At 53.8% G+C, this 27211-nt stretch overlaps 9 protein-coding genes across 9 annotated transcripts; 3 read left to right on the top strand and 6 right to left on the bottom strand.

Moving 5' to 3' along the window:
- Window positions 1–459: 459 nt before the first annotated feature.
- Window positions 460–1089, bottom strand: CCOS01_13988 (uncharacterized protein; the record flags this gene model as incomplete). Its single annotated transcript, XM_060462132.1, has 1 exon — window positions 460–1089. The coding sequence occupies one exon, from the start codon at window positions 1087–1089 to the stop codon at window positions 460–462; it is 630 nt and encodes a 209-aa protein (XP_060307228.1).
- Window positions 1090–7201: 6112 nt separating this feature from the next.
- Window positions 7202–7429, top strand: CCOS01_13989 (uncharacterized protein; the record flags this gene model as incomplete). Its single annotated transcript, XM_060462133.1, has 1 exon — window positions 7202–7429. The coding sequence occupies one exon, from the start codon at window positions 7202–7204 to the stop codon at window positions 7427–7429; it is 228 nt and encodes a 75-aa protein (XP_060307229.1).
- A 2340-nt stretch (window positions 7430–9769) lies between these two features.
- Window positions 9770–9937, bottom strand: CCOS01_13990 (uncharacterized protein; the record flags this gene model as incomplete). Its single annotated transcript, XM_060462134.1, has 1 exon — window positions 9770–9937. One exon carries the CDS (start codon window positions 9935–9937, stop codon window positions 9770–9772), a length of 168 nt encoding a protein of 55 aa, XP_060307230.1.
- Window positions 9938–10822: 885 nt separating this feature from the next.
- CCOS01_13991 (uncharacterized protein) lies at window positions 10823–11062 on the bottom strand (the record flags this gene model as incomplete). The annotated part of the gene is made up of 1 exon (XM_060462135.1): window positions 10823–11062. The coding sequence occupies one exon, from the start codon at window positions 11060–11062 to the stop codon at window positions 10823–10825; it is 240 nt and encodes a 79-aa protein (XP_060307231.1).
- A 1382-nt stretch (window positions 11063–12444) lies between these two features.
- On the bottom strand, window positions 12445–13899 carry CCOS01_13992 (uncharacterized protein; the record flags this gene model as incomplete). Its single annotated transcript, XM_060462136.1, has 2 exons — window positions 12445–12496; window positions 13688–13899. The coding sequence occupies 2 exons, from the start codon at window positions 13897–13899 to the stop codon at window positions 12445–12447; spliced, it is 264 nt and encodes an 87-aa protein (XP_060307232.1).
- Window positions 13900–17146: 3247 nt separating this feature from the next.
- CCOS01_13993 (3' exoribonuclease family protein) lies at window positions 17147–18335 on the top strand (the record flags this gene model as incomplete). Its single annotated transcript, XM_060462137.1, has 2 exons — window positions 17147–17620; window positions 17706–18335. The coding sequence occupies 2 exons, from the start codon at window positions 17147–17149 to the stop codon at window positions 18333–18335; spliced, it is 1104 nt and encodes a 367-aa protein (XP_060307233.1).
- Window positions 18336–18545: 210 nt separating this feature from the next.
- On the bottom strand, window positions 18546–19446 carry CCOS01_13994 (uncharacterized protein; the record flags this gene model as incomplete). Its single annotated transcript, XM_060462138.1, has 2 exons — window positions 18546–18950; window positions 19048–19446. The coding sequence occupies 2 exons, from the start codon at window positions 19444–19446 to the stop codon at window positions 18546–18548; spliced, it is 804 nt and encodes a 267-aa protein (XP_060307234.1).
- Window positions 19447–21064: 1618 nt separating this feature from the next.
- CCOS01_13995 (cytochrome c) lies at window positions 21065–21600 on the top strand (the record flags this gene model as incomplete). The annotated part of the gene is made up of 3 exons (XM_060462139.1): window positions 21065–21361; window positions 21421–21515; window positions 21576–21600. 3 exons carry the CDS (start codon window positions 21065–21067, stop codon window positions 21598–21600), a joined length of 417 nt encoding a protein of 138 aa, XP_060307235.1.
- Window positions 21601–24296: 2696 nt separating this feature from the next.
- On the bottom strand, window positions 24297–26755 carry CCOS01_13996 (ATPase; the record flags this gene model as incomplete). The annotated part of the gene is made up of 2 exons (XM_060462140.1): window positions 24297–26372; window positions 26441–26755. The coding sequence occupies 2 exons, from the start codon at window positions 26753–26755 to the stop codon at window positions 24297–24299; spliced, it is 2391 nt and encodes a 796-aa protein (XP_060307236.1).
- Window positions 26756–27211: the final 456 nt, after the last annotated feature.

A 27211-nucleotide genomic window follows, 5' to 3' on the forward strand; every position in this document is an offset into this window, starting at 1 on the left:
GAGGGCAGAGAGACAGCAAGGATGGCATTGGCAATCTGATGGGCTGAGCCAGGACCCCACTTCCAGTTCTCATGCCCTGCAGCAGATAGCGCCCACTGAAGGAGAGAAGGGGGTGTCTGGGAGAGAGAGAGGGGTGTGGGAGGGGAGGGTGGGAGAGCAAGGTCAAGCGGGAGTGAGGAGTGAGGGAAAGAGGGGGTGGTGGGTGGTAGAGAAAGAGGAGGGGAGAGCGAGATGGACGAGATTGGCAAATTGGGGGGGAAGGGAGCGAGAGAGTCACAGAGTTACAGAGTCATAGAGAGAGAGATTTGTTAGGGAAGGGGACGAGGGAAGGAAAAAGTGTACGTACCCATCTTCGGGAGGGCAGGGGAAGAAGGAGCAGGGGACCATCCAGCAGACTTGGGCGTGTGATGATTTCCTCTGAAAATTTTCTGCGTCAAAGGCGACAATTGTGCTCACTGCTCAGAGTTTGAGGGCATGAGCGAGGTGTGTGGGTGGCTGGATAGAGAGAGGGGGTGCAGAAACATAATTCATCAGCAAAGAGTTGTGAAGAAATGGAAAGTGCAGATAAAGCGGGGGCAGCAGTGGGACGGAGTACCACTTCGTACTTGCTAGGTGAAACTGGGCTGCAAAGATACTTGGTCTTGTCCGCTCTGCTGCTGCTCTTGCGTTATCTGCTAACTTCCTGAGGATGCGACGGTCCCAAGGCAGGCCAGCCAGAGAGAGCCAACTGTCGACGATGACGCCAGGGGGCGTGTGGACATCCGAGAGCTGCATAAGGCAGCACCCAACGCAGTCCAAGGTGCCTACGGATACTGCGTTCTCCAGCTGAGTGGGCATCAGCTCAGAGTGGATGCAAATGGCGTGGGCAGCAGGAGGAAGGCAGCCAATATCTGTACCTCTTCCGCTTGTATTGCGGCATCGCCAGGCACGGGTCTGCCCGCTTATGACAGTGATGCAGCGGATTGTGCAATCGACGACTACCTCAGGCATGAGTACAGATGGCTGCTGCAGACGCTGAACCGAAGCTGCTCGTTCTGAGCCAGTGAGAACGAGCTGGGTGGATACCAAGAGTCCTGTCTGCGCTAGCATTGTTTCGGTCTAGTGGATGCGGGTGCCATTGGCCCAAGCTCTCGTCTCCGGTCATTCCCTCACGCCCCTGGTGCTGTCGCGACTCCCAACTCCCAAGGAAACTGGTCCACTTTCTCCGTCTTTTCCTTGCCCGAATTCAAACCCATGATCGACACCCACGCCCTCCCAATTGATGCTAGCATAGCTCGACCCCGGCCTCTCTCAAGGAGCAGTCAGGTGTTTGGTCAGATCCAAAGCTGCACTGTCGTCTCTCTTCCTCCTGTGTTGCTTGCTGCCACCAGAGACAGCAGCAGCAGCAGCAAAACAGCACACCACCACGAGCACCAGCATCGCTAGTATTCGTACTCTGTGCCCTGCATGGGATTCTGGCCACCCTCGGACGACCCAAGAGAAGGATATGTTGAATTGAGTGATTAATCAGAAGTGCGTTTGCGACTGAACCACTACTTTCAAACCCGGCCTGAAAGCTGAGCACCCCAGAGCTCGATCCCGTTCAACGCCACTGTACACAAGCAGTACGCCTCGGGGGCTGGCTGGACCAGTCTAGATCGCGCATGTTCCCTCCTCGCCTGGGTGAGCCCGGACTCGAAGCAAGGAGATGAACGAAGAAAGAAAGGAAAAAATCTTCAACCTCAATCTCCCCATTGGTTCCCAACATTCTTCGAATCCCTACATCCCCCGTGTCCGTCACCATCAGCTTCCTCGCAATTCTCGTTGTCGCTGGTATTATGGTGTTCTCCAAAAACACATGGACACAACGGGTGTCAGCCCAAGATCATGAGAAATCAAATCAGTCCTTTGTCGAATGATATGAGGCATGGAGCCGCGTGGGGGGTTGGTATCCGCAAAAATAGCGACAGCGGCCGTCCCCTTCTCCATGGCCCACTTTACTCTGTGACTCTGTAAAGACTGGAGAATTTTCCTTGAGCGGCAGAGCGGCAGTGAAGAGAGGCCAACGGCGACGGCAACACCACACACGCCGGGCCAAGACAGACTGCCATTGAATACTACGATGGCGGTAGCCAGTGGAGAAGGCAAACTCAACACACGACTGGTCCCTTCACAATTCAGACAACTGATGGATGCTGGTGCAACCAACCAACCAAGCACCTTGACGTTTTCGTGTGTCTCTGCTTCTGCAGCGGCCTCTTTTCGTGTCGCCGCTTCTGTCTCAAGACGACTCCCCTCTTCTAGCCCACCACAACCACGTAACGACAACGGCAACTGATCGACCCTGCTGCAGGAGGTGGATGAGGCCGCGAGGGTAGGGGAGGGTCAGAGACCAGGTAAAAGCCGTCGGGCTCATCATTGGCTGCCAGCCAAATTGTGCAGATCCAACGCCAATATCAACACCATCCTGTCGTGGGGTGGCGTCAGAGCAAAAACCTGGGGTTGACCATCGCTATCCGTCCATCCCAGCACGCAATTGAGATTTCGTCGTGTCCTGGAAGCATTGCGAGATTCCCGTCGTCGGCTGTCTTCGTCAAGAAGGCTGTGTCCTGGTTTCGAGAGTTTCGATACAATCCTCATGACCGCCTAAACCCAGGTCAACCTGGCATGACAGCTAAACGTTAACTCGCGACGGACCACTGCAAGTCCGCTCATGGAGTCTCGCTCAAACTCCCTTCAAATACGAATTGATACTGTGGCATCACAACACCCCGAAGCTATGTCACCCTCGATCGGCTGGTCTGCCCACTGTCATCATCGTCTGTTTTCCTGGCCCATTCGTCTACGTTACAGACACTGCGAAACATGCTGTCTTCCTAGCTCATGCGGACCTAGGAACTAAAACTAGTGCAGCTTGGGAGCGATTCCAATCTCTCGCAAAAGTCCGAGTACGCCCCCATGATGCACTCCTCTTCCTCAAGCAATAACTATGGAGCCAGTCCGTCAAGGGTATCGGAGATCTTGTGCTTCAACAACCCGATGTCTCCGCCCTAGGCCAACGGCACGGCAGGAGTAGTCTCGCAGACACACGTCTGGAGGCTACAGTGTCACGGTTCTGCTGGGTGCACTATGACACTATCCGTGACGACGGACCCGTGGAGACTCAAGAACGGTGACATAAGGAGAAAGTTCGTCACATCAACTGTCTCTCCAAAAGCTCCTATCGTCTGCAGCCGCTATTCGCCGTTGATATCTCCGTTGAGGCCCTCAGTGGTCGTCCATCCATGCAGTTGGAATTTGCTGCGGGCCAAGAGCGGCTAAACCGGTTCGGCCACCACCCGCATACGTTTTGAGGCGGGGGAGGAGAAACAGGCTCACAACGTTGAACAAATCAGCGTCACAACATGCCTCCCCACACTAACACCATACCTACCTCCCGAGTCGACCGATGGCATAGTAGGCCGTCCAGGTTGCCCACCTGACCACCCGTACTGACGCCTTCGCCCAAACATGCATTCTGCGGCCCTTCATGCAGCTTCTGCATCACGGATTGTTGCAGGACCTAACCCTGGAGCTGGATCCCCTATGGATCAGAAGAGTTCGTCGCCTTCGTCACTTTGGGGGTACTGACGTCTTAACGTAGGAGCGCCTGCGGCTGTCGAAGCAACCACCTTGGGAAACTCACGAGGCTTCCATTGCGGAGCGACTGGATCTACAGTTACCTAACAAACCAGTGGGAGAGGTGAAGCTTTGGGCCGTTCACCACAACCTTCAACGCCGAAAGCCAATCAAGGCCGACGAACAAGACGATCCATCCCGCCATCTTTGCGATTGTCGCCGTGATCGTCCTTCGAGTGCCGGCCGCTCTTTCGACAAGGCTGCCGCGGCTATCTGATTAAAGCGCTGATCCAAATAGCAACAGCCATTGCGATCACGAAATTGATGTCTCTGGCAATAGCAGAGAGACAAGAACCCCATGACTCCTATTAGCTTGGTTTCAACGTAGCGGCACCCTTCAGATAAGCCATCTCCTTATGCACACAGCCAATCACGCAGCTTGCTTCGACCTCGCCGAGACCCTTCTTCCAGGAACTGGCACACTTCTCAGAGACATCGTCAGGATGATCATTTAATCCGCCGCCCGCTGATATCTGCATCAGGTTCCTGGGTCTCTCTCCAACCACCAACCCACTCATATCCGGGAGGTTGTGGGGTTGAGTGCAACCAACCTTGCGTGCTCCGACGGCTCCTAGCGATCTGGCGTGGGATTCTGAGGATAAGTGCGAGCCCTCAAGTTATCAGTACGCGTGTGGCGTGGGCTACGTGGGCTTTGCGCCCGCGCGAGATAGTGCTGCTTCGCCCACAAGTGGGACGCATTCAAGCGCCAAGTCAACTCGACCCAGAGCGAGCGAACAGATACCTGAGAGGCGAGAATTCTCGCTCGTACGGGAATAGCCCCTTCGCCCAGATTTACAAGTCGGCTATCGAGCAAGTCCTTTCTATTGCCTAACGAGACGCGGCAAATACGTCAAACTCATTCGGGAGAGCGAACATGAGATAGCATCGGATTTGTCGGCGTCCGTAACGACGAAGACGAGATTCTGCCAAATCTGCCACATACAACTCTAAATCTTTGAAGGCGGGAGCCTCGGACTTGGCTGAGATGAGGGAAGCAATAGAGTTCGATCGAGTTGCGGCCGGGGTGGAGGGCTAGGAACAAAGGATTCGCACTGGCTCCCGTCTAACGCCGTTGGTGTAGGTGCGCTGAAGCAGGAACCAGTCGCGCCAGCCTCGGGCCTGGCCATTGCAGTATTGGTGAGCTGCTGCGCTTATCTGTATCTTGGTTGTGGGACAGGTCAATCCAAGGATTGTTCAAGACGAGAAACAGCGAAACCCAGATCAACCACATCCCCCACGCCTGCGGCAAGCAGTCGATGAAGAAGCCGCAGCGTCGTTCGCCCGATATCTTGCTTTTCCAGATGCCGTAGCTTGTAGCTCTAAGCTGAAGGTGAGGGCAGTCTCGATCGAGCCATGCTCCGAGCATTATTTCGGTCGGATCCGGCGAAATGGGGGGGGGGGGGGCGCAGCTGGGGGTCTTCATTTATTTCAATGCACGCCGATGATCCCGCAATGTCCCGTACTAGCCCTTATCTCACAAACCCTTCACGACCGCTGCCGAATGAAGCTGCAGCATCGAGCACAGAATACGGAGTATCTGTGTATCTATCCGTACGAAGGATATCTACGTATCGTCATCCCTCATGCCGAGAACCAGTTTCGATATCGATGCCGCACCGCAGCTTCAAAATCGAGACTAGAGAAGGCATTGCCGTGTTCCTGACACGGGCCATGCGCAAAAACAGGGACTAGCCCTGCTCCGCCCGCAAAGGAGAACTGGGGATCAGGTGGAGGTCAAAGAAGGCGTGTTCGGACCATGTCCATCTTGGTCTGTCTTCAGACGTCGAGTATCGCAGAGACTTCACCTGGGTTTCTGGCCCTTGAATCCGAGCCGCCGCTTATTTCTAGCTGTGGTCCCAAGACTCGGCCCGTTAGACTCTTCGACAATGCTAGGTGGATCAAGAGCGACAAGCAGACTGCAGGCGTTGAGGACGACGCAGATACCTGATAATGATATTCAGTCTGAAGGGTCTCACGCTCTCAGCAAATCTGCCCAGCTGTCTATCACTGGGGCTAGCATGGCATCAAGCGGTCCTGACTGACCCGTCGTCCTCGGTACGGATACGTTCAGCATGATCACGAGTACTTGCCGCTGGAATTCTCCAGAACACCTCCAATGTCTCACAGACACCCCGTGACACCGTTCTTTTCTGCCCAAGCTGAGATCTTCTCAGTGACTATCCGCACCTCATTGGACGAGTCGAAAACCACAGCTTCATTACCAACGCCAGGTCTAGCCTTGTTTGGTATAACGAAGACGTAGTCCCTCAAGTACAGCAGGAATTATGCTATCGATGCGCAACCAGAAAACGACGAAGGCACCACTAATGATCGAGGGCTGGCTCGATAGGTGCGGGCGAGTTGGAGGCTATCACGGCGTCGGCCGATCGTTGTGTGACAGCAATGCACGTAATTGACGAAGCAACAGGAGACTCCCCAACTCTTTCGACCAGACGTCGAGCCGTAGTGGTTTTCCTCAAATCGCTAGATCTGGCTATGAATTTGCGTGCTTACCAAGACCGCGGCCGCGTCGAATCTGGCCAAGTTCAGATAACCCGTAATTACCTTGCAGCAAAATGGCTCACTCCTCGAAATAGTTGAGCGCCGCTGCACCATACAGAAAGGTTCCATCTCATCCGATATCAGTAGTGGAGCGCGGCACGTACTTCGCTGGACAGTGTACGGACAGATTGAGTTCACCAGGCCTGAAGGAGCATGGCAAGATTCAAGTCCCCGAACCCCCGGAGCTCAGGAGCAGAGTTGCCGGCTAACGAAGTGAAAAATTCCAGGGTCCGGGGCGCGGAATTCCAGAGCTTAACAATGTCGAAGTGTGAGTCAATTGCGCCCCTGAAGGCGTTGAGGGACAGGCAGAAAAAAAATCTGCAATACTCGAGTCGCCAACGTTACCAACTTCCTCTGCTTTGGGCCAAATCAGGTGTGTCCTCCGGAAGCACAGAGCACGTTATTTACACACAGACACCATTATGGGTTTGATTCGATCTTGGCTGCTATGTATTAAGCGCGATCGTTGTTCTCGGCCTCTGCTCTCCCCTATGTCAGCAACCAGACAGGCGCTGTCTTAGAGTCACCCCTCTGTCATGCTCAGCGTCCCCCACGCTTTTGCTCTCTATTTTTCTTTGAATTTTTGTCCCAACCCTTGGCGAGAAGACTGACCAATCTATGCCCTGGTCATATCGATATGTTGGAGATGCAGTGTAACTACGCTACGGATACAGCATCAGGAGTTTGTGCGAAGAAAATGGCCGACTGGCGAGAGCGACGGGAGCTGCAGGGGAGGCCTGTCCATTCAAGTCCTTTGCTATAGCCCGTCTTCGGACAGCCGTGTCAACCATTTGGAAGAGAAGCGGCGGCAGGAGACGTAAAGTGGCTCAGAGCGAGGCGTCTTGCAGCCCCTTTCGCTACCTACTCAAGTTCTCGCAGGCTTCACGAGAATCATACCTACACAACAGTCTCAGACATTTGGTGTTGACGTTGTTGCAACTTCGTGTCTTATTTGGGCAACAACATCGGAGGTTCTCATATTATGACGGTGGACGCCCATAGGGCTCCAGTCTCAATGATTCCCAAATCCCATGGAGGAGCCGCCGAGTATCGCGCTGAGGTGAGCGTCCGCGCCGCCATGACTAGAATTGTGCTGGGTACAGCAAGGCGCAAGTGGTGTCGACCCACGCATGTTGAAAATCCCAATGGCGAGGGACACAGGCGGCGGGAGAGCCCTCAAGCGAAGGGCCGCTCTGTTCCCGTTGCCTAACCCACCGTATTGGATTCGAAGGCGAGTGGACGATGGGCTCGGGCAAACACCTCCTGCGCCAATAGCAAACATGTACAGCCAGGCATGCTCGCGCCATAGCGACGAACGATGTTGGTGTTAGTCGGTTTGCTCGACGGCGTCAGCCGCCTCTCATCTGCCTCTTCACCTTCATTTCGGGGTTTGAGTAACCCCCCTTGATTGGCTCATGACGGTTCCCTGTATCAAGTGGAATCAGATGGTATCCGTACGCTTGGCCCATCATTATTCATCGTGGACAAGAAGCACACTCAAGCCGCAAGTGGGTTTACCGAATGACCCCAGATGTCATCAAGCCAACCACCACCCCACCCATGCGGCCATGTATGTATGTACCTCCCATGCCTTTGCTCCTGTCTCACTCGATTATTGCTTTTTTTACAAGGTGCTCGTGCGGCGTAGGTCGCGGAGAAAAAGGGTTAGTTCATCAAAAGAGCGTGATGTTGCTAAGCCTCGTTTGGACTTCAAGTCTGAGAAGTGATCTGGTGATGGGCCCACTATTCGTGTCAAATGGGCCGGTTCAGTAAAGTGTTGCGTCGAAACGATAATTGTCGTTTTCCTTTCTCCGCATTCTTGGTGGGCTCTCCTTCATCTCAAACGGGGCGGGTCCGTGGGAAACGGCGGAGGCATGGCGAGACAAACCAAAAGACGACGAGAGAGATGGTCACATTCTCAAGGCTCGAGGACCGCTGACCGATGAGCATGGATTGGGAAGACTGGCCAATCTTTCTGTATTCGTACGTCTGCACACTGGTATCACTCCGCAGATAGTGTGGTGGTCCAAGTCCCGGACATACTGAGTGGGCGGTGATGCAATCGTCGTTCGGGGGGGGTTTAATTTGAGACTTGAACGACGAGCATCTCCGTGTCACGTTATTTCCTTCCCCGCATTCCTGGCGAGATGACGGGTGGAGCCATCCGACGCATGGCTCGCATCGACCAACAAAGCCAAGCTTGCCCGCCCACTTGCTTGAATCCTTGAGGCTTGGATTCCTCTCTATGCTGTATCCATATTACGTAGTATGTATACGGAGTACCTTTGTTTGTATAGGTATGCTCGTAGTCCGTTGCGTCTCTAGCTTCGATGTCAATTTGGCAAAAAGAAACAGCAACTGACGATCCTTTCAATCATTGTTATAGCCCAAGTTTGGGTGCTGCTCAAACCAGCTTTGATCTAACTAGACAGCGAGAAGACGCCAAACTGAACATCTCCCACCACCATCGCATGACTGCACGAATTGAACATGTCTATCCGGAGTCATATTTTTTCCCCTCTTGATACTCGGACGAAGGCGATACATCAGACGAAAAGAATGCAAAGGCCTCTCAATCCATGAATAGCATCACTCCGGGCGTAACGCCACACCATCACTATCCAAGTCCCTGCCCTGTCGACTATTGAAATCCCCCCCAAAGCCACGCACGAAAAAGGTCGAACCCACATCCGCCGTTTCCCTGTTTCCTTTTTTTTTTCTTACCCCAATCTGTCAGGGGGTGGTTAGCTGCAGGCAGGCCAGCAATAACGGATGCAACTCCTCGTTGGCCTGTTCATAACTGCAATCGCTTATCCAGAAGGAAGCGAGAAGAGAATAGGTAGTAAGCACCATGGATAGATAGACTAGAAAGAGAGAGAGAGAGAGAGAGAGAGAGAGAATGACCGTAACGGGCGACGTGCATATCCGAACATGTCAGGGCCATTGGCACCGTAAGAATGCAGTTTCTGGTTGATGGTGAGCATGGTCGAGAGCTAGTGGTTGCCTGCCCGCCTGCTTATTGCCCTCGTAAGCATTACGGGTTCGTGAGCCTTGGGGACCTGGGGTTTACCTTGCTTCCAAGGCGATCACGCACTCACTGCTTTGCTTAGCGTCTCCTGGAGCCCGTCGAGGAGGTGGGGGGAGAGGGCTCTCTTACAGGCCTCGAGCTTACGGTCAAGTTACAAGTATGATGATGGTATCAGCAAGCGAGCACGTCTTTCTGGGGGATGGGTAAGAGGTATTTCGGACTAGCAAACTCCAGAGGGTCTAGGACTCTAGAGACTGAGAGGGATTGACTGTGAAAGGGACGCGTGGCTTGGCAAACCAAACCGACACCCCCAGCCTAGTCTCCGGACACTATCGTATCCGACAGGACCGACACTGCCGTTCTAGCCTGGTTGCTGCTTAATTCCAGGGGGTGTGGGGGAAGAGAAGGGGTTTTTCTTGGGGGGGGAGGGCTCTACGACGCTTCGGACAGCGCTTACTTCACCTGGCCACGCCTGGTCCGGGCAGAAAACGAAAGGAATATTTTATGGTGCTAGGACTAGGACTATCTGACGCAACGGTCGTGATAACTGACAAAAGTTGCGGGGTGCGACGGCGGCGAGCGGGCGGGCGTTGCGTTTTTTGTGTGGGACTGGACTGCGGGCAGTAAACAAACTTGTCTCGGTCTGCGAGGCCTTGTTGATAGGAACTTGATATGCGGGTAGTTTGGCATTGTGGGACTCTTTTTCATGTATGGTCTTTGAGCCATTATCATCCAGCTGATAACTCTTGTTATCTATGTCATTTTCACGTTACTCGAAACGTCAAGTCGACTCGAATGAGGGGGGCGAGTTGTCCATCGCTCAATTATTTCGACATGCTTTGGGCGAGAGGGGTTCGGGATTTGGTGTTACACGAATGGTACCGCAGTCCTGACTGTTTCTGGGGCAGGCAGACAGGCAGGCAAGGCAATGATGGGTTCGGTCACTGGTGAGAGCTCGGGAGGCTCGTAACCCTCGCATCGCAGTTGGTCCGTGATACCCTGGCGGCGCCCTCCGAGAACTGTCAACTTTTGTGAGGGGGAAGGGAGGGTTGCAGAGGCCTGGAGGCTAGAACTGACGACAGCGGCGAGTATCCAATCATTCATCACTTCTTTAATGGTCCTTGAGCCTGCCGGTGATCGTGCTATACGTCCATATCATCTCACAATTTTTTTGGAGTTACGCAAGAGTTGTCCTGCATTTTGCCTGCCCCCCGTCGACGAAATGAAAGTGAGGTTGGGGTAGTAGGATCGTAGGGTCGTAGCAGGCGAAAAGGAGTACGTGCCTTTGGTTCCGTCTCAACCGCCTGGGTCTAATCAGCTGCGCCTATTCGAAGATGGTAGGTATGCCTTTGGAAATTGAGAGGGCGTTGCAATGTCTCGGAAACATCGTGATAGACGACACCATCTCTCTGGTCATCCTCTCCTTGAGTCTTTTATTTTTTCGCCTTGCGCGCTGTGAATGTTACGTAACCTACGTTGATCGACTGCTGGTGTGAAGCTAGGGATCTACAACTTTACAAGTGGCATGTATTGCATCTCGCTTCTGCTATGGAGGTATTATTCTACCCTTTCTTTTCAAACGGTTCCGGTGTTAAGACGCCGTTGGGTGGTGTCCCGTCTGGAACGCGAAACCACGCGCCGCAGGGTCGCTTCGACGCCGTTGGCCTCGTAAGTCTCAGCTTTCTTCTTCTTTCGTGGGCGTGTTTTCTCTTCTTGTGGCGAAATGTCAAACATTCTCTCTCTCAGCGTCTCGGCAGCGTACAATAACAAGGAAAGGAAGACAAGAAGCATGAACGAGAGACCATCCTCACTCATCCAAATCCAATCGAACCATTCCCCTCCACCCCTTGCTTGGAAACCACGCCGATATGCAGACAACCAAGTGCTTAGACTAGAATCGAAAAGCAAGAGGAAATGACAAGTCTAACGCCACCAAGCAACCATCGCCGGTCGACGAGAGTGAGAAGAAGGTCCGCTCCAAAAAAGCCTTCAGCTTTGTCTTGAACTAGCTATCTATTCTGCCCACGGCGCCATGTGGCCTGTTCCCCCCTTCTCCTCCTCCCACGCTCTGTCCCAAAGGAGAGGCACGCATCTGTGACGGGATGCACGAGTGTGCAGATTCCCGGCCACCACCATCGAACTCCGACCATCGACACCACTGTCGTCCCATTTCTAGGTAGGGAGAGAGGGTGAGGAGAAAGGGGGGGCTAAACCTTGCAGACACCCTCGCGCCGGGCTTGCCTCCCATACTTCTGCACCAATCTTGTGTGTGGTGGTTGCGACCCCTCCATTTCAACTGTGCAGCCATCGTCGACCAGTCACTCAGTCACTCGACGCCAAACATTCAACAGCCCATCTTGCCTCCCAGAGCCAAGTGTAGGGTAGGGTCATTTCCCTCTGCGGCCTCCTCCTCCTTCCATCTCCTTCTCCTTCTCGCCACCCAAGCCAATGTAGGGGCAAAAGTACACACAATAGACGCTCAGCTAAGATTCTTCCTACACTCACGTCCACATCCAGCCGTTCCACGCCTGTGGGCTCCCCACTCCGGCTTGGTGCTGTCCCGACTTGGACTATTGAAGGTGTGGCCTGCATCAGACCGGGCTGACCGGGCCACACCGTGAGCAGGAAAGGCGCAGGAAGGGGGCTGATGACAAGGCAGGCGGCTTATGTGTTGCTGGTGGTCTCTCATACACACCTCTTTGGGAAACGATAGAACCGATTCTGGCTCACCTGGCCCTTAGCCATCGTCCTCCTGATGAAGCAGAAACTTTCCTGCTCTCAACCTGCTTTTTTTTTTTTTTTTTTTTTTTTGCAAGAGGCAACCATCATCTCACCGTCGGGTCAGCCAGCCTCAAGGGATATTTCTTATCGCAGAAAACACCCCTCCATCTTTGATCCATGATGGGTTAGTGGGGGAAAAGGTCACCGAGCCAGGTGAGCCGTGAGCCGGTCCAGCCCTGGCGAATAAGGAGGTAAAGCCCGGTCAGCAGTCCAATGAGAGGTGGTCATCTTCGTTCCTGCTTCGGCATTTCTTTTTGCTATTTCGTTTCCTGCCGAATCTGCCAGGGGCATTTCCCTCTGGCTGGGACCAAGGTCAAGGGGAATCGATCCTTGCTAATGCAGTCCAGTTCTCGCTCGAGAGCGGGCGCTGTCGAGCTATTGTTGGTTGGCTTACAGATCACCAACACTGCTTTTCATCACTTCATCTTGAGGCTCATTTCTGGGCTACCGGGGGGTAGGATGAGAGCCCTGGCAAGCTGTCAGCGAGCTTTCATTGGGGAATGGGGATTCCTCTGAAATTTGGGCCGGATTCCGTCCGCGACGGGCGCGCGCTCCCTCTCTCTCTCTATCTCTCTTGCGGCCTTCCTTGCAAGGCCCCGGCCGGACCTAACGGCGAGGAACCACGGAGTTGTGTTTGGGGGGATCCAATCAATGGAACCCGTCCATCTCCCGAGCCGCCGGGCCTAGACCGTCCGTTCATACTCTACTTCCCCTGTCATCTCACTGCCCCCCCTGTTCGAGGTGGACAGGAGTTCGGGGTTTGTTGATCAGTGAAGAAAAACACACCCCTTGAGCTCTTGTTTCTAACGGACATTAACCGGCTATTTGATACAGATTGCTGATCTTGTCCAGATGGGTAGACACGGCTTTGAAGTTGTGAGAATTTGAGAAGGAGCCCAGAGTCAGGGGCGCACAGGGGCTGCGGCCGCGGGCAAGATACTGGTATGATCGATGGGAGTTTGCAAAGAAACAGAGACCGGGGGCGTCTCGGAGGTGATACATCATACACCCCTTGGCAAGCTGGCACTTTTTTTTGCCATGGCGCTCGACTTTTTGGATTCACAACGGCAGTTGGTTGGGGAGAAACAAGAATTGAGAATTTGAGAAGAAAAAGAAAGCACGGATTGTGACGGAAACAGCCGGTGAGCTGTCGCACAGACTGCCAATCTTCACCGATGAGGGTCCCCCCGTCTCCGGGCTTTCTTTTTCTTTCTCTCTCCACGCCATGCCATGCCCGCATGTTGCTGGCCGGTAAGGCGAGCCTCCGGCGCGGGAGCTGGGCTCCACACCGGTGGGATGTGGAGCGATGGGGGGAGCTCGGTGCTTGATGCTTTGGAGGAGGAGGGGAAGAAGCTAAGCTACGGCTACCTGGAATATCAGGAAGCAAAAGACGGGAGGTCGCAGCTTTCGATTCGGGGATGATAGCACGGCGGCGAGCTGTGGCGGCGCTTCTTCTCCTCCCTTGCCTTTCGGTCTGCCGAGGATGGGACGAGGATGCGGGTGCCCGCGCATCAAACCAGCTCGGCTTGCCTAGCCTCTGGGTCGTGCAAGGCCACCGAGACGCCTTTCAGCTATGCCGACGATGAGGGGAGAGACGGGAGATCGCGTCGAGAATGCCAGCATCCGTGGACCGTGAGGCCTTTTGGCGTGATGGCTTACTCTCCGGCGAGCAAGGATTTCTGCTGCTGCGCAGTTGGGATAGGCAGAGCAGCTGGACGTACGTCTCCTAGTGTGAACGTGCAAGAGCGGAGGGACCCGTACACGCGCTGTGCTCCACGAATCGACCGGATCGTTTTCTTCATGCAGGTCTCATCACGATGAAGGAAGCGTATCTCGGTTAGAGACAGATCGGTCTGGCTGCCGAGTGCCATCTTAGGGAGGAGATCAGCCTCGGAGGAGGACTAAGGAGTGCAATTTTGGATGTTCGTTAGTGTATTCACACGTCGACGTCGGGGATGGGTGAAGCGATGGTCGGGCAATCTAGATGGCGCCAGGGGTGAAGATCGTACGGGTCATAGATTTCGGGGTTTTTACTAGGGTTCTTTTGTTTGTTGGAGAGACTTTTTTTCTAGCTCTCTCAAATTTGTCCATGTTGGTGAGTGCGAAGAATTCCTCCCCTTTGTCTAGCTGCGGGGGAGATTCTCTTGTAAGCATCACGGTGACGAAACAGAAACAATTCGAATACTGTGGTCTTCTGGGTCTCGAATCCAGTAAGCGATATGACCACCTATGCGTCTGGAAGGCTGCCTGTCCTCTATCATTCATGGTGCCATATTGGCAAACTCACGCAATATCGCAGAGACTGATTCGGGTTCCTTTGCGAGTGAGTGAACAGCCCCTGAAGACATGTTCACATGCTGGAATTAGGAGCTCGGAGTGAGTGTTCATGGATGGCGGGAAGACAAGTTGGCATGTCGCACGAACCTGCACCGCGCCGACTGGCATAAATACAAGACTTGAGGGCAGAGACCTACCCATGGCGTCTCACTCTGTCCCTCTACCTGCACAGTTGCAGTCACCCGACAGATGATGCGCCACGATCATGCAATCCTCGACCGTGGGTGTTTCCATCTCCATCATAGGTGTGACCTCCCTTCTCAGATGAAAGCGCAGGCCTCCGTCACGTCTCTCCGTTAGACCGGCTTTGCATGATCGAGGGCCTAGATCAGACCCTGCCGGGGGATGACGGCCATTGGAGCTCGGGGTTTGCTCCGGAGTTATCGTGGAATCGAGAAGATACTTCGTCGATGACAAGGATGGAACTCCACAGCTGAATGTCTTCTACCTCATGAATTTGGCTACTGGATGTGCCTTGTAAGCGATGGAGGGAGGGTCAACGTAGAGGCGGCTCGTCGAGATACAGACACGCTCTGGAAGGAGTGTGAAGTGAATCAGACATTAGCCTGGAATAGCTTCGTCCAGCGTGGGGGTTGAGGGTTTGATGACTGCTGACAGCAACGAGGATGGCAAGGGAAGGTGGGTTGCAATTGGCTATCTGGGGCTCTTTCCTTCTTTTTTCTTTTCCGTGGCAAAGACAACGCTTTCTCAGCTTGGCTGTGCAAATGCTTGACTGAAGTGTCTACGATGATGACAAGTTACCTCCGGTGTTAATGTTCGCAAGAGACTCAAAGCTAGCCTGAATTTCTGTTTCACTTCAGCTGCATATACGTCGCTTCGTAGAGCGGCGGGAAGAGTCTCCCCAGTCGCTTCGGGCCTCTGGTGTCGTCGTCATGGATGAGCATCAGATTCTTGAGGCTAGAAAAGGGAGAAAGCAAGAGTGTGGGAAAGCCCCGACTTAACGAGAAGAAAAGTAAGTCCCAGTGAACATTCCCAAACGTGAGAGGTATTGTACTGTTCAACTAGTACCACTGAGAGAGATTCAAACTTTCTAATCACGCTCGCTATTGGGGAAGTAGTAGGGAGGCAATCGCGACCTTTGAAGTCACTTGCAGTGGTTCAATTACTCGACTGCTGCAGTTTATCGTCTCCTCCATCGATCGAGGAGCTGTTCCATCCTTCTCTGGGAGTAGGCATGATCACGTAGATATTCTCTCCATAGCTGTGATACTCAGTCCGGTATATCTGAGTATCAAGAGATCATCGGGAAAGCGAGTCAATGAGTAGGAACTATTACTCAAATATTGGCGAGCACAAAGCTGTGTCTCACTAGCCGTTTACATAGAGTTAAATGTAGAGAAGCATTGGCATAGTGTAGACATCGTGAGTGAATCGGGGGGAAAACGAATTCAAGTCTTGGCTCGTAACCCTAGGATAGACAATGCATCGTATTCCGTGGTGACAGCTCCCTACAGCTTTCATGAGAGTTTACATACCGCACGTATACTCTTATTAATTATCTTTGAAGTGGATCGTTTATAGTTTGGTGGCTCAGATCTGCCAGTCGCTATCACTTCTTAAGCTTTGTCTGAGCCGGCTGCCAACTGTAAATGAAGGTTTCCGAGTAGATTAGATAAGATAGCAGGCACGACCAGCAAGGATATGGAATAGAACTCTGTTGCTTCCTCAATTTCGTCGCATATGACGGGTTTCCTCCAATGTCGTTGGCAATTTTCGAGATTTCTTTCCTTTGAGGGTGGTGTCTTCTCTGCGATCTGATATGGGCGATCTTGAAAGGCGCTATGCCATGCCCATGGCAACAGCCGAATTGAGAACTGGAACAGTCTGGCATGAGCACAAGATTAACGGAATAGGATACGTTGACTGGCGTTATCATACTATGGCTCTCAAGCCTAGACTGAGTGGCCGTATTGTGGAAGTGAGAGCTCGACAAGCGCCATGAATTCGTGTTTGACTAGTACCAAGTATATCTTCAGAACTATTCAAAGATCTGACGCAAACGTGATATCTAAAGACCCAGATGTAAGTAAGCTCCTGAGACTCTATAGAAGAGTTCTTAGCCTCCAGACATCAGAACCATTTTCGTGGGATCGATTAGATGCCTTTGAGACTGGCAATCCCGTCTCGATCTTAGTGGACAAAGATAGCATGATAACATGAAGTTACGCTAAGCAGTGCGGTGTAGAGATATGTCAGAGTAGAAACTTTGGAAAAAACCTGTATGGTGATAATCTGTAGAGCTGAAGATCCAAACTCCATGTTTTGTGTTGAATGTTCCTCCCCGCGGACGCGTCTCTAAGTGCTCACTTGAGCGGAATGCAGAAGCTCCCTGGTCCCCAATATTTCCTCAATCATAATGCGAGAATGAATTCGTCCAAGTGGGCATATTGGAGGTAAGAACGTGGACGTGTGAAGCTCAACCCGTGTAAAGCCGTTGATCGTGGACGTCCGTTCAAGCCACAGCTCACGCCACAACCACCGATCCGGACAGCTCGCACCGGCCGGCCCCACACCCCGCGGACCCCACCATCAAAAAACCCCTGCTTCCTTTGACTTTGCTCGGTAGAAAGCCCAAATCCTACCAACTTTTTGCGACCACATCCCGCCAAAAAAATCGAGCTTCCCTGAAACCACGACCAATTGACGAGACATTGAGCTGTTGCAAGCTCGAACAGGAACTACACGAAACTCCGCGAGTACTATACCCAGTCTGCGAACAGGGACGAAAACAGAGAAAAAACCCCACACCTAGAGAAAGCAATGGCGTCTGCACAGCAGGTTCTGCTCTCCCCGGCAGAGCTCGCCTACCTCCACTCGACCCTCTCCCTCACGCCGCCCATCCGCCCAGACGGCCGCAAGGCAAACCAGTTCCGCCCCCTGACCGCAGAGACGGGCATCCTTCCCGGCACCAACGGCAGCGCGCGCATCTGCTTCTCCGATGGCACGGAGGCCATCGTAGGCGTCAAGGCGGAGATCGAGAAGACGGCCAGCCCGTTTGGCGCAGACGTAGACGGCGAGGAGTCTCCAGAGACGAGGAAAGACGCGGGCAAGAAGGAGGAGGTTAAGGGCAACAACGACTGGCTCGAGATAACGGTCGAGATCCCGGCCTCCAGGGAGGACGACGCCGCGACTGTTTTCCTTGCCAACATGCTCAGCGAAGCGTTGCTCGCTGACGGAGAGTTTACCAAGAAGCTACGGATCAACAGTCGGTTCCACTGGAAGCTCTACCTAGACGTTTGTCCCCCAATCTCCTCCCCCAACACACACAGACACACCGTTGTCTCTTTGAAGACTAGACGCTAACACACTATCCCAATAGATCCTCCTCATCTCCCCGCCTCTATCCTACCCGCTGCCCCTCCTCTCACTCACAACCCACCTCTCGCTCCTCGCAACCCGCCTCCCGCGCCTCAAGTCAGAGGGCGACGAAGACCCCATGTTCGACGACGACTGGCAGGCCTCGACGTTCCTGTACCCCCGCGACGGCAGCGCACCAGTCAACGGCGGCTCGCGCCCGCCCATAACACTGCTCGTCATCGCCGTCGGCGGCAACGTCATCTTCGACCCCGCGCGCGAGGAGCTCGCCGTCGCGGAGTCGGCGTTGGCGGTCTCGGTCGCCGAGGAGAAGACAGCCACCTCGACTGACGGAATGGACGTTAACGGTCGCCAGCTGAAGCTGCTCTCCGTGCGGACGGTCGACCCGCCTTCGAGGTTGACGGCGCCCGGCGTTCCCAACTCTGTGAATCCGGCTACCGGTCTTGCGGGCACACCGTCAAAGGCACCGGCAGTCCCGCCGGCTGCGCAGGGACAGGCCGCGGAGGGAGTCTGGAAGCCGCCTATAGGAGGTACCAAGGTACACGTGATTGAGGGGATGATCTCCAAGGTTCTGGAGAAGGGGGGCGTCGCGGACGAGGTGCTGGAGGCGATTGCCGCGGTAGAGCTGGCCTAAGGGTTCGATCCCTAGGGCTTGAGGAAGGGGTTTAACGTTTTGCGATATGTCAGGATGGGCAATGGAAAGACAAAAGTCATGATACCAATTGGCGGTTCTGGTTTGTAATGTCATGTTGTACATGGTTCGGTGGAGGGTATATTACAAAAATAGCGTGCTCATCCCCCGTTACATCTTACACATGGATGGGTTTCTCTTCTCTTATCTTAATTAGAAGATGCCAAGCCACTTCTTCCTCTGCTCGTTCTCTGCAGGTGCCGTCGCCTCGGCGTCTCCAGCCACGGGCGAGGCCTCCATCGCGGCAGCGGCCACAGCCTTGTCCTCCTCCGACTCTTCCTTCATGCCCAAAAAGTTGGCAATGGGGTTCTCCTTGTCCAGTCCGTGGACCTTGCGGTAGTACTGACGCTTCGCGACGTCGTCGGTGTGGCGCGAGTGCGCGGCAATGGCCTTTTCGTTACGGTCGCGCTCGTGGAGCTGCATCACATGTACCCATGTGCGGATGAACTGGATGGGGCTGCTCCAGATCTCGGAGGCGGGGGGCAGGAGGTGCTTGAACGGGGATGTCTGGGAAAAGTTGAGGACCAACGTCGAGATGGCCAGCGTCGTGAGTGTTCCCTAGAGGATCCAATGTTAGCTAAACCCATTGGTCCAAACAAGCTACGGCCCGCATATGTGTGTTCCTGCCAGTGGAGGAACACTGAGTTCTACTGACCAGGGAGATGAAGAGGTGGACTTTGCGGCTGTTGAAGAACCAATGCGCCCACGTCCCCTCGGGAGCCATCATGCCGGGATACTCGCGTGTGCGCTGGGCGCGAACTTCCTGGTTGCTGAGCGGACCGCCATAGTGCTTCGGGCCATTGTTCTTGGGCAACCGGGCGCCGTGGGAGGGCGGGTTGAACTTGGCCGGCTTCTCGAGGATGAGGGGTCCCTTCTGGCCCGCCTTTGTCGGCTTGGACGAGGCGTACCGAATCGTCCAGACCGCGTTCCGGCGGAGCGCCGCCGAGGCCCCCGTTACGGCCGGCCGACCGGTAGAGGTCGCTGCTACGCGCCACATGGGGCTCAAGGCCGGGAGGAGGAACCTGGGGAGGAGGGTTGTGGCCGAGGTCGTCATTGATATTGTTGGTTTGCCACTATAAAAGCAGCGGCGGCAAAGAAATGGTGCTGGACCCTCGCAACGTTGCCTTGCCCGATGTTTGCCGACGTTGCGAAGGACGGCGGTCAAGGAACAAAGTAGGTCACCTGGACGGCGATGGTTTAGACTTTCGGGGGTCAGGCGTCTGTTTCACAGCGTCATTGAGGCTCTGGTATGGATCAACGGGATCATCAGGTGCGCGCCGGCAGGATCGGTCGGGGCTGGAAAAATCGAAGCTCCAGAAGAATTTCTTTGCTCCAAAAAGTTACAGTGGAGCTCAGGTAAGGTATGATGAGAGGCTGGAAGCTAATGGGTCGCCGAACTACCCCCATCGCGCATCTGGGCGCATGTACGGGTACGTACCTGACCCATAGGAAAAACCACCCTTGCTCACTTCAATGGACGATCGCGATGACCATACGGCTACTCTGTCTCGTGTGTACGGAGTAGCAGCATCAGCATTAACACTACAGCTATTATTGGCTGCAAGATTGACAGTTCGGGATCTGGAAAAAACAGACGCCGAGGTGGAAGAGGCCAGAAAGCACGGATATGGGCAGATTGAGGAATCCCAGTCGAAGCTCGGCAAACGGGATGTTGGCGACAGCCTAAGAGGAACAAGTGAGAGATAAAAGACCAAAAAAATTGCTAGTGGCAGGGACACCGACAGAGGTCCCCGCTGGCCCGCCGCGCCGCCCCGTTGGTTGAGTCGTTGACCTGGCCAAAAAGCGAGCTGGTCCCGTCACCAAAACACCGAGGCGCAGCGGAGAAAGCGTTCTTCCGGGAGCAGTATCCGGTTTTGCCCGGGTAGCGACCCCCGGACGCATCACCTTCTGACCAATGCTGCACATCTGATTGGCGGTCGCGTCGCCACACTGTGTGGCTTGTGCGCCGCGGTACCCAGGTTCAGTGAGCTCATTCCAGGCTTTTTTTCTCTCGTTGCGGCGTGTGCTGGGTACGTCGCCAGGTGCCTTTCCGCCGGGTTGTTGTCATAATTAAAATCGGATAGCCTTTTTTTGCCGTACTGTCGTCTCGTCTTTTTCTTTACTTGGTCCGATCCGATTCTAAAAGTTTTTCTCTCCCCCTTCTTCCTCCATTCCTCACTCTCAACCATCTACACCCCAAACGACCTACTTGACGACCTGCAAAAGACATTCTTCTTTTGCACCTTCTACCTGATACCCCTTTTCGAATCCTTTTAATTATCCTATAATCCGTCAAAATGGCTGGTGGTAAGTCTCTCTCACCTCACGCGCGCGCGCCGTCTTCTCCGTCCGTTTTCGCTTTGCTTTGCGGATCCCGATGATTGCCCAACCCTCCGAGCGCCTCAATCCGCCACGAGCCATTGAGCAGCGAAGTTACCCTCGCTGAGTCTGGAACGGTTCGGAACTGCTTCGCGGGCCAATCCGGCTTCGATTTCACCTCGTGCGACACCTACGTCCTCTGCGATTCGTTTCTCCTAGCACCTCCGACATCTTGCGCCAATTTCCTGGCATCTCGCTTGATGGGGCAAAAAACAGGGGCCCGATGAGCGAGACACAAGGAGGCGTCGACAGGGGCGGCGAAGCAGCGTATACGCTCATGACGAGTGCTCACTATGGGTGGTCGGGCTCTCATCGGGACTCAATCCAAGCGAACAACGAAATCTGTCGCGGAATACACATCACCTACCCAGACCAGTGAACTGACCTCGAGGAATCTAGGTGACGCTAAGAAGGGTGCCAACCTCTTCAAGACCCGTTGCGCTCAGTGCCACACCGTCGAGGCCGACGGCGGCAACAAGATCGGCCCTGCTCTGCACGGCCTTTGGGGCCGCAAGACCGGTTCCGTCGAGGGTTACTCCTACACCGACGCCAACAAGAAGAAGGGCATCGAGTGGAACGACCAGACTCTCGTAAGCTCTTCCGACGACGTTCAATCTGATTGCTCTGCTAACCACGAGCCTTCGTACAGTTCGAGTACCTCGAGAACCCCAAGAAGTACATTCCCGGCACCAAGATGGCGTTCGGTGGTCTCAAGAAGGAGAAGGACCGCAACGACCTCATTGCGTACGTTTTCACTGTCACTCAACATCTCACTCAAGACTCACTCACTGACCATGACAACAGCTACCTCAAGGATGTCACCAAATAGATGGATTGATGTGTAACGATAGGATTGCATTAGACGAACTGGCGATTTGCGTTTTGTACCAATAGACCACTCTAGAACAGTGTGTTTTGGGGGCTTCACTGAACAAGCCCATTTTCTCTCGAAAATTCTCCCCTTTCAAAGACGGTTGTAATACAACAAATTTCATTTTGCGAAACAAACGCCACAGACATATGCGCGTGCCATTCTTGATTGTTCCTGTAGCATCCGTGCCTGCAAATCATTACCGTGTCCATGATGTCAGATCTGGCGCGCCTTGCGACCCGGAGCTGGCTGGGGCCAAAAAAGAAAAAAAATCCTGCTTACTCAGGTAGTGCAGTAGTGCGGCCACTCTGTCCCCTTCAGCCAGTCAGATGACTCGCTGTGTGTTGTCATCCTGGCACCTCGTCATAGGTCCCGTCCTGTCACCGAATCATGAATGTCAGGAACGTGTTACGGGATGCAACGGGAAAATGTCGGTCAATTGTTCCAAAATAGCGGTTTTTGAAGGTCGTTGCGGCTCAAGCAGTCGTTCTGCAAGCATCAGAAAAAGTATAATCTTCTGCATGCCCCCGACCGGTGTCGACGACTGTCACTTCTCCACTCTCAGTGGTCAGTGAGTCTGGACCCAATCACACGATCGTCGTCGTCCGCAGGAGGACTTTCCCCGACTCTTGCGTTGAACTATCATCTTATTGTCCAGTTGAACCTTTAAAGAGCAAGGTCTGAGATGAGGTAAATGGTAATTATTGGGGATGCGATTGACACTGAACGTGCGCTCAGCCCCTGGTTCTTGCTACAGCTACCTATTCTACGAGTAGTCTTGCAACCAGATGGCAAGTCCGAGATGATGTGTTAACACACAATAAGAATAGGCCAAAATGTGATCAAAATCACTTTCTCGTGCTTGGAAACATTCGGTTTGCTAAGTAATTCCCAGAAGGTCTGTACGTCTGAATGTGGTGTGCATGTCTGCCCAATCTTGGAATCCCTAGTACGTCCGTCTGCCCCGTATAGACCATCGTTGACGACTTGGAGTCGGGAGAGAAAGGAGAGCAAATGCAAGTTTAATATGTATTGAAACCCCCATAGAACATCTGGCCGATGGGTGATCAAACAACGACGTGCAATTGAAGCTATCGTCAAAATCGTTTTTATTTCGCACACCCCTTAAGTGCTGAAGAACGTTTCCAACATCGGCTTTCTAACACTCTAGGTCACTGGATCAAAACCTACTTAGATGATATAGACCGCTTCCTGTGGCCCATCTTGCATCCTGCCTGGCATATAGGCAGAAACCTGTGCCTGAGGCTTTCCTCATTGGCCGCTCCTGCCCCTTATGAGAAGTAATTCATCTCTGGATATCACCAACAAGCAATGGGCCGCATGGTCGAGGGGTTCTGAGCTGTAGAGGCCCCGGTTGAACCGTGAAGTTTCCGGTTTATTTCGGGGTCCATGTTCGATGCTTCGATCGGTTCATTGTTTGTTGGCTTTTTTTGTTTGGTTCCCATTCTCTACCTAGGTACTGTTCACGATGGCCATTCCTGCCGGCTATCCCAGTTAGCCATACAAACCCAAATCATTACTCCCTAACTACTTTCTCTATGCTTTTACGATATATGTCTTTACCAGTGACGACTACTATGCTCTCGAGGTTCATCCCCTGTCATAAGGTTCTGAAAGTATATCGACCGAGCCCTCGGCTACTAGCTAGAACCAGCCGGTAAAGAATTAACTTACTTTACCTCATGTAAAGATATTCATAGATTGAATAGGTAGAGACTGAATTGATATTGACTCACTCTCAGTCCCACAACGTTTGATCGTATTCAGAGGGCGAGTGCCGACCAGCAGCCTTCCCAGACAGAATAAGCAGGCACATCTACCATCACACCTTCCCCGCCAGCCCTAGAGCTCCATAGGCGAGAAAATTTCGAGGAAGGGTATGAGCAGCGTCTGATGTGTCTATGACCTAGTGATGGAATGGCAAAAAGCGTAATGGGTCCCGCAAGGGTTGCAAGCTCGAGTACGTTTGTGCTCATAAAAATTGGTGGTCCTACATAATGCCACAGACAGCTCATTTTTGTCATCAAACTCAGTTCTTATTGTAAAGGGGTCGCTGGCTTAGTATGAATCTTTTGGCATCCCTTTTTATTGGCGTATCTGGTTTTTTTTGGGTAGGAGAAGCGCGGGTGAGTAGGGTGCTGGGTCCGGCCCTATTGTTTTCATCGCCTCTGGTGATGGTGTTGGCTCCTTCTCTGACTCAAGCTATGTTCAATGTCTGCTGCTTTTCTTATTATTCCCATGCCATGAGATCCAAGATGGTGGCGGAGAGGTAATACGAAGTTCTTGTTTATATCAGTTGCGATGAGATGTTTGAGCAATAGCTATGAGATGAGGACAAGCCATGTAGAGGGAGGTTCGGCAGTTCGCTTGTCTACGCGAAGTGTACGTAGCTTGGCCAAATTCTTGGAATAGATGTTCAACAATACAGTCGAGACTTTCACTCGGCTTCCTTCAGTACCTAAGGTACCTAACCGTATGGGTGAGGACCCATGATATGAGCCCAATTGCTCTCTAAAAGACACCAGAACCCCCCAAATAACAAATGCAGCAATGAAAAGACAAATTCAACTTTTCTCTATCAGTTAACTTTTCTTCGTCTAACAGTCCACCTCTAGACCCATCCTTGCCCTTCCTCACGTCTGATGATGCAACTTATTCGCCAGCCTCCTATACGTCTCCGGGTTCGGCACACTCGGCTTCGTCTTGCTCAGCGCAGCCTCCCAGTCACTCTTGATCAACGCCGGCTCTCCGCCCTCGTACCGCAAAACACATTCGTCCAGCGCATTCTTATACAAGCCGTACAGATCCGCACCGCTGAAACCGGCACACCGCTTATCCCGCGCAATCGCCTCGACGTCCACGACGTCGTTATCACCGTCACCCTGACCTTCTGGCTGCACTCCTCCACCGATGCCGTTGCGCACAATCGTCCTCAAGATATCGACGCGCTCGTCCTCGGTAGGCAAATCCACAAACAGCAGCTTGTCAAGACGTCCGGGGCGCAGGATGGCCGGGTCAATCATGTCGGGCCGGTTACTCGTGCCGATAACATAGACCTCACCCCTATCCCCGGCGCCGTCGAGCTCCGCAAGCAGCGCGTTGACGACGCGGGCGCCCGCCTCGGTGGTGGTGTTCTCCCGCTTGGGCACGAGCGAATCCATCTCGTCAAAGAAGAGGATGCACGGCGCGCAGGATTTCGCCCTCGTGAACAGCTCGCGGATCGCGCGCTCCGACTCGCCCACGTACTTGTTGAGCAGCTCGGGGCCCTTGATGAGGATGAAGCTCGCCTGCGCGTCGTTGGCGACGGCTTTTGCGACGAGCGTCTTGCCGCAGCCGGGAGGGCCGAAGAGGAGCACGCCCGCGGGCCGCTGCTTGCCGAATTTCTGGAAGAGTAGGGGTTCCTTGATGCGCCGGACAATGGAGACCTGGAAGGCGGCGCGGACGGAGTGCAGGGCGCCGACTTCGGACCAGGAGGTGCTGGGGATGGAGCTGAAGCCTTCGCGGCGCATGTAAGGGGTGTGCTCGGCGATGGCGTCGACAAAGTCCTGCTGGCTTACGTGGACGCGTGTCGGGGTCGTGTAGGATGGGTGCTCGATATAGTCGTACCACAGGCAGGCGTCGTCGAGGTCGCGGGCGGCGTTATCCGCGTGCGAGAAGGAGCTCTCCGTATCCATTCTCTCGGCCTGGATGGTGTTCCTGGCGCGCGCCTCTTCTACATCCATGAAGCGGTCGCTAGCCTTGCGGTTGGCGACCTGGATCACGGCGCGGATATCGTCGCCGACGAAGCCGTGCGTGCGGACGGCGAGGGCCTGGAAGTCGACTTCGGAGGGTATATCGAGCTCTCTTGTCAGGGCCTTGAATATCTCTTCTCGGGCGTCCGTGTTGGGCACCTTGACCGTGATGGTCTGCGCAAAGTAGTCTGGTCTCCGCAGCGTCGGGTCGACGAGCTCGAGCTTACTCGTCGTGCCCACGATCACCACCCGTTGCCCCTCACGCTCCCAGTCCCGCAAGCGCCGGAGACCGAGCTTGAGCTGTGAAATGACCTCATGGTCGAACTCGCTGTGGCTGTTGCCCGACTTGACCATGTACTCGTCCAGGTGGTCGAACAGGACGACGCACGGCGCAATCTTCTTCGCCTCGTCCAGCACGTCGGTGAAAATCTTGCTCACTTTCTCAGGCGACCGTGTCTCGCTAAGGTATCGCCCGATAGAGATAACAGGCGTTCTCGTCCTCCAAGAAAGCGACCGCACGAGAGACTGCTTGCCCGTGCCCGGGGGTCCTGAGATGAGGATTCCCATCGGCTGCTCTCCAAAGCATGCGAAATCCTCCGGCTTCCGCGCGCGCGCAAAGACGTACCGCTGCAGCTCCTCGATGATGCCACGCACGCCGCCGAGAACGACCGAACCCGGAGGGATCTGCTCGGGGCCGTACTTGGCCGCCTTGAGCGCCTTCTTCGTGACGGCCGCCTGAGCGGTCTCTGAAGCGTCGCCCGTCTTGGACTTTGACGACTTGGAGACAATGGCCGAGGCGTCGCTGACATTACCGGTGCCGGTGCCGTTACTGTTGCCATTGCCGTTGGCAGCCTCGGGCTCAGGTGAGATGCGGCGTTTCTTGGTGCTTTTGCCGTCTGACCCCTGGGCAGTGGGCACCGCCGGGGCGACGTTCCAGTGCTTCGTCATTTGTCTGTTGAGAAGAAATCGATCTTCCGGCTATGAAAAGGGAGGTGATGTCAGAAAAAAGGGAACGTCATGTGAAGGAGACGGAAGGTAAAACTCACTTTGTATTCTTCAGCCTGCTCCAACAAGTCGTCGCTGTCCTCAGATTCGGCCTCTTCTTCCTTGCGGAAATCCAGAACCCTCTCAATCGCGTCCTCCAGTGGTTTCCTCTTTTGTCGGCTCAGACTTGAATTCGACTTTTTAATCGACTCGTATATCGCCGTTACTGTCAACCGTGGCGGTCTCTTTCTCTTGGCGCCGCCGTCCCTGTCCTTGCTCTTCTTCGCCTGCCACTCTCCTTCCCTCTCGTCCTCCAGCTTTTTGACAATCTGATATACGTCACGGTCGAGACCGGACCGGAGGCTGATGCGGGCCATGTTGAGGTGTGAAAGTAGATGAGACTCACTGGAAGAGACTCACTGGAAGAAGGGTGAGTCTCTCACTCACAGCGTCGAAGGCAACTGGCAAGGAAAAAAAAAAAGATTGAGGTGGGTGGGATGTGCGAATGGAGCACTGTGATTGGTTGTTATGATATGTTGACCCACAAAATAATTGCCGTTTCTGCGGACTCGGCCAAGGCCTCTCTGAATATCTTTCTTCTTCGTTATGATAATCGCTACCTTTATTATCGTCTCTCAACTTCGTCTCTTGAACAGTACTGATTGAAGACCAAGATATGGAGAGAGCAATCTATCTTGTATTTCTTGTACAAGAAAAAGGTGATAGTAGCCATAGTATCCAGGAATGGTAAGAATAGAGGCAAGGCAGTGAGAGGTAAAGTATCCTGTCAACCACCTGCCTTTATATCACCATCAAACCCGATCAGTTCTTGT

Source organism: Colletotrichum costaricense (assembly GCF_030867565.1).
Source record: "Colletotrichum costaricense strain IMI 309622 chromosome Unknown Scaffold_19.1, whole genome shotgun sequence".
Taxonomy (NCBI): Eukaryota; Fungi; Ascomycota; class Sordariomycetes; order Glomerellales; family Glomerellaceae; genus Colletotrichum; species Colletotrichum costaricense.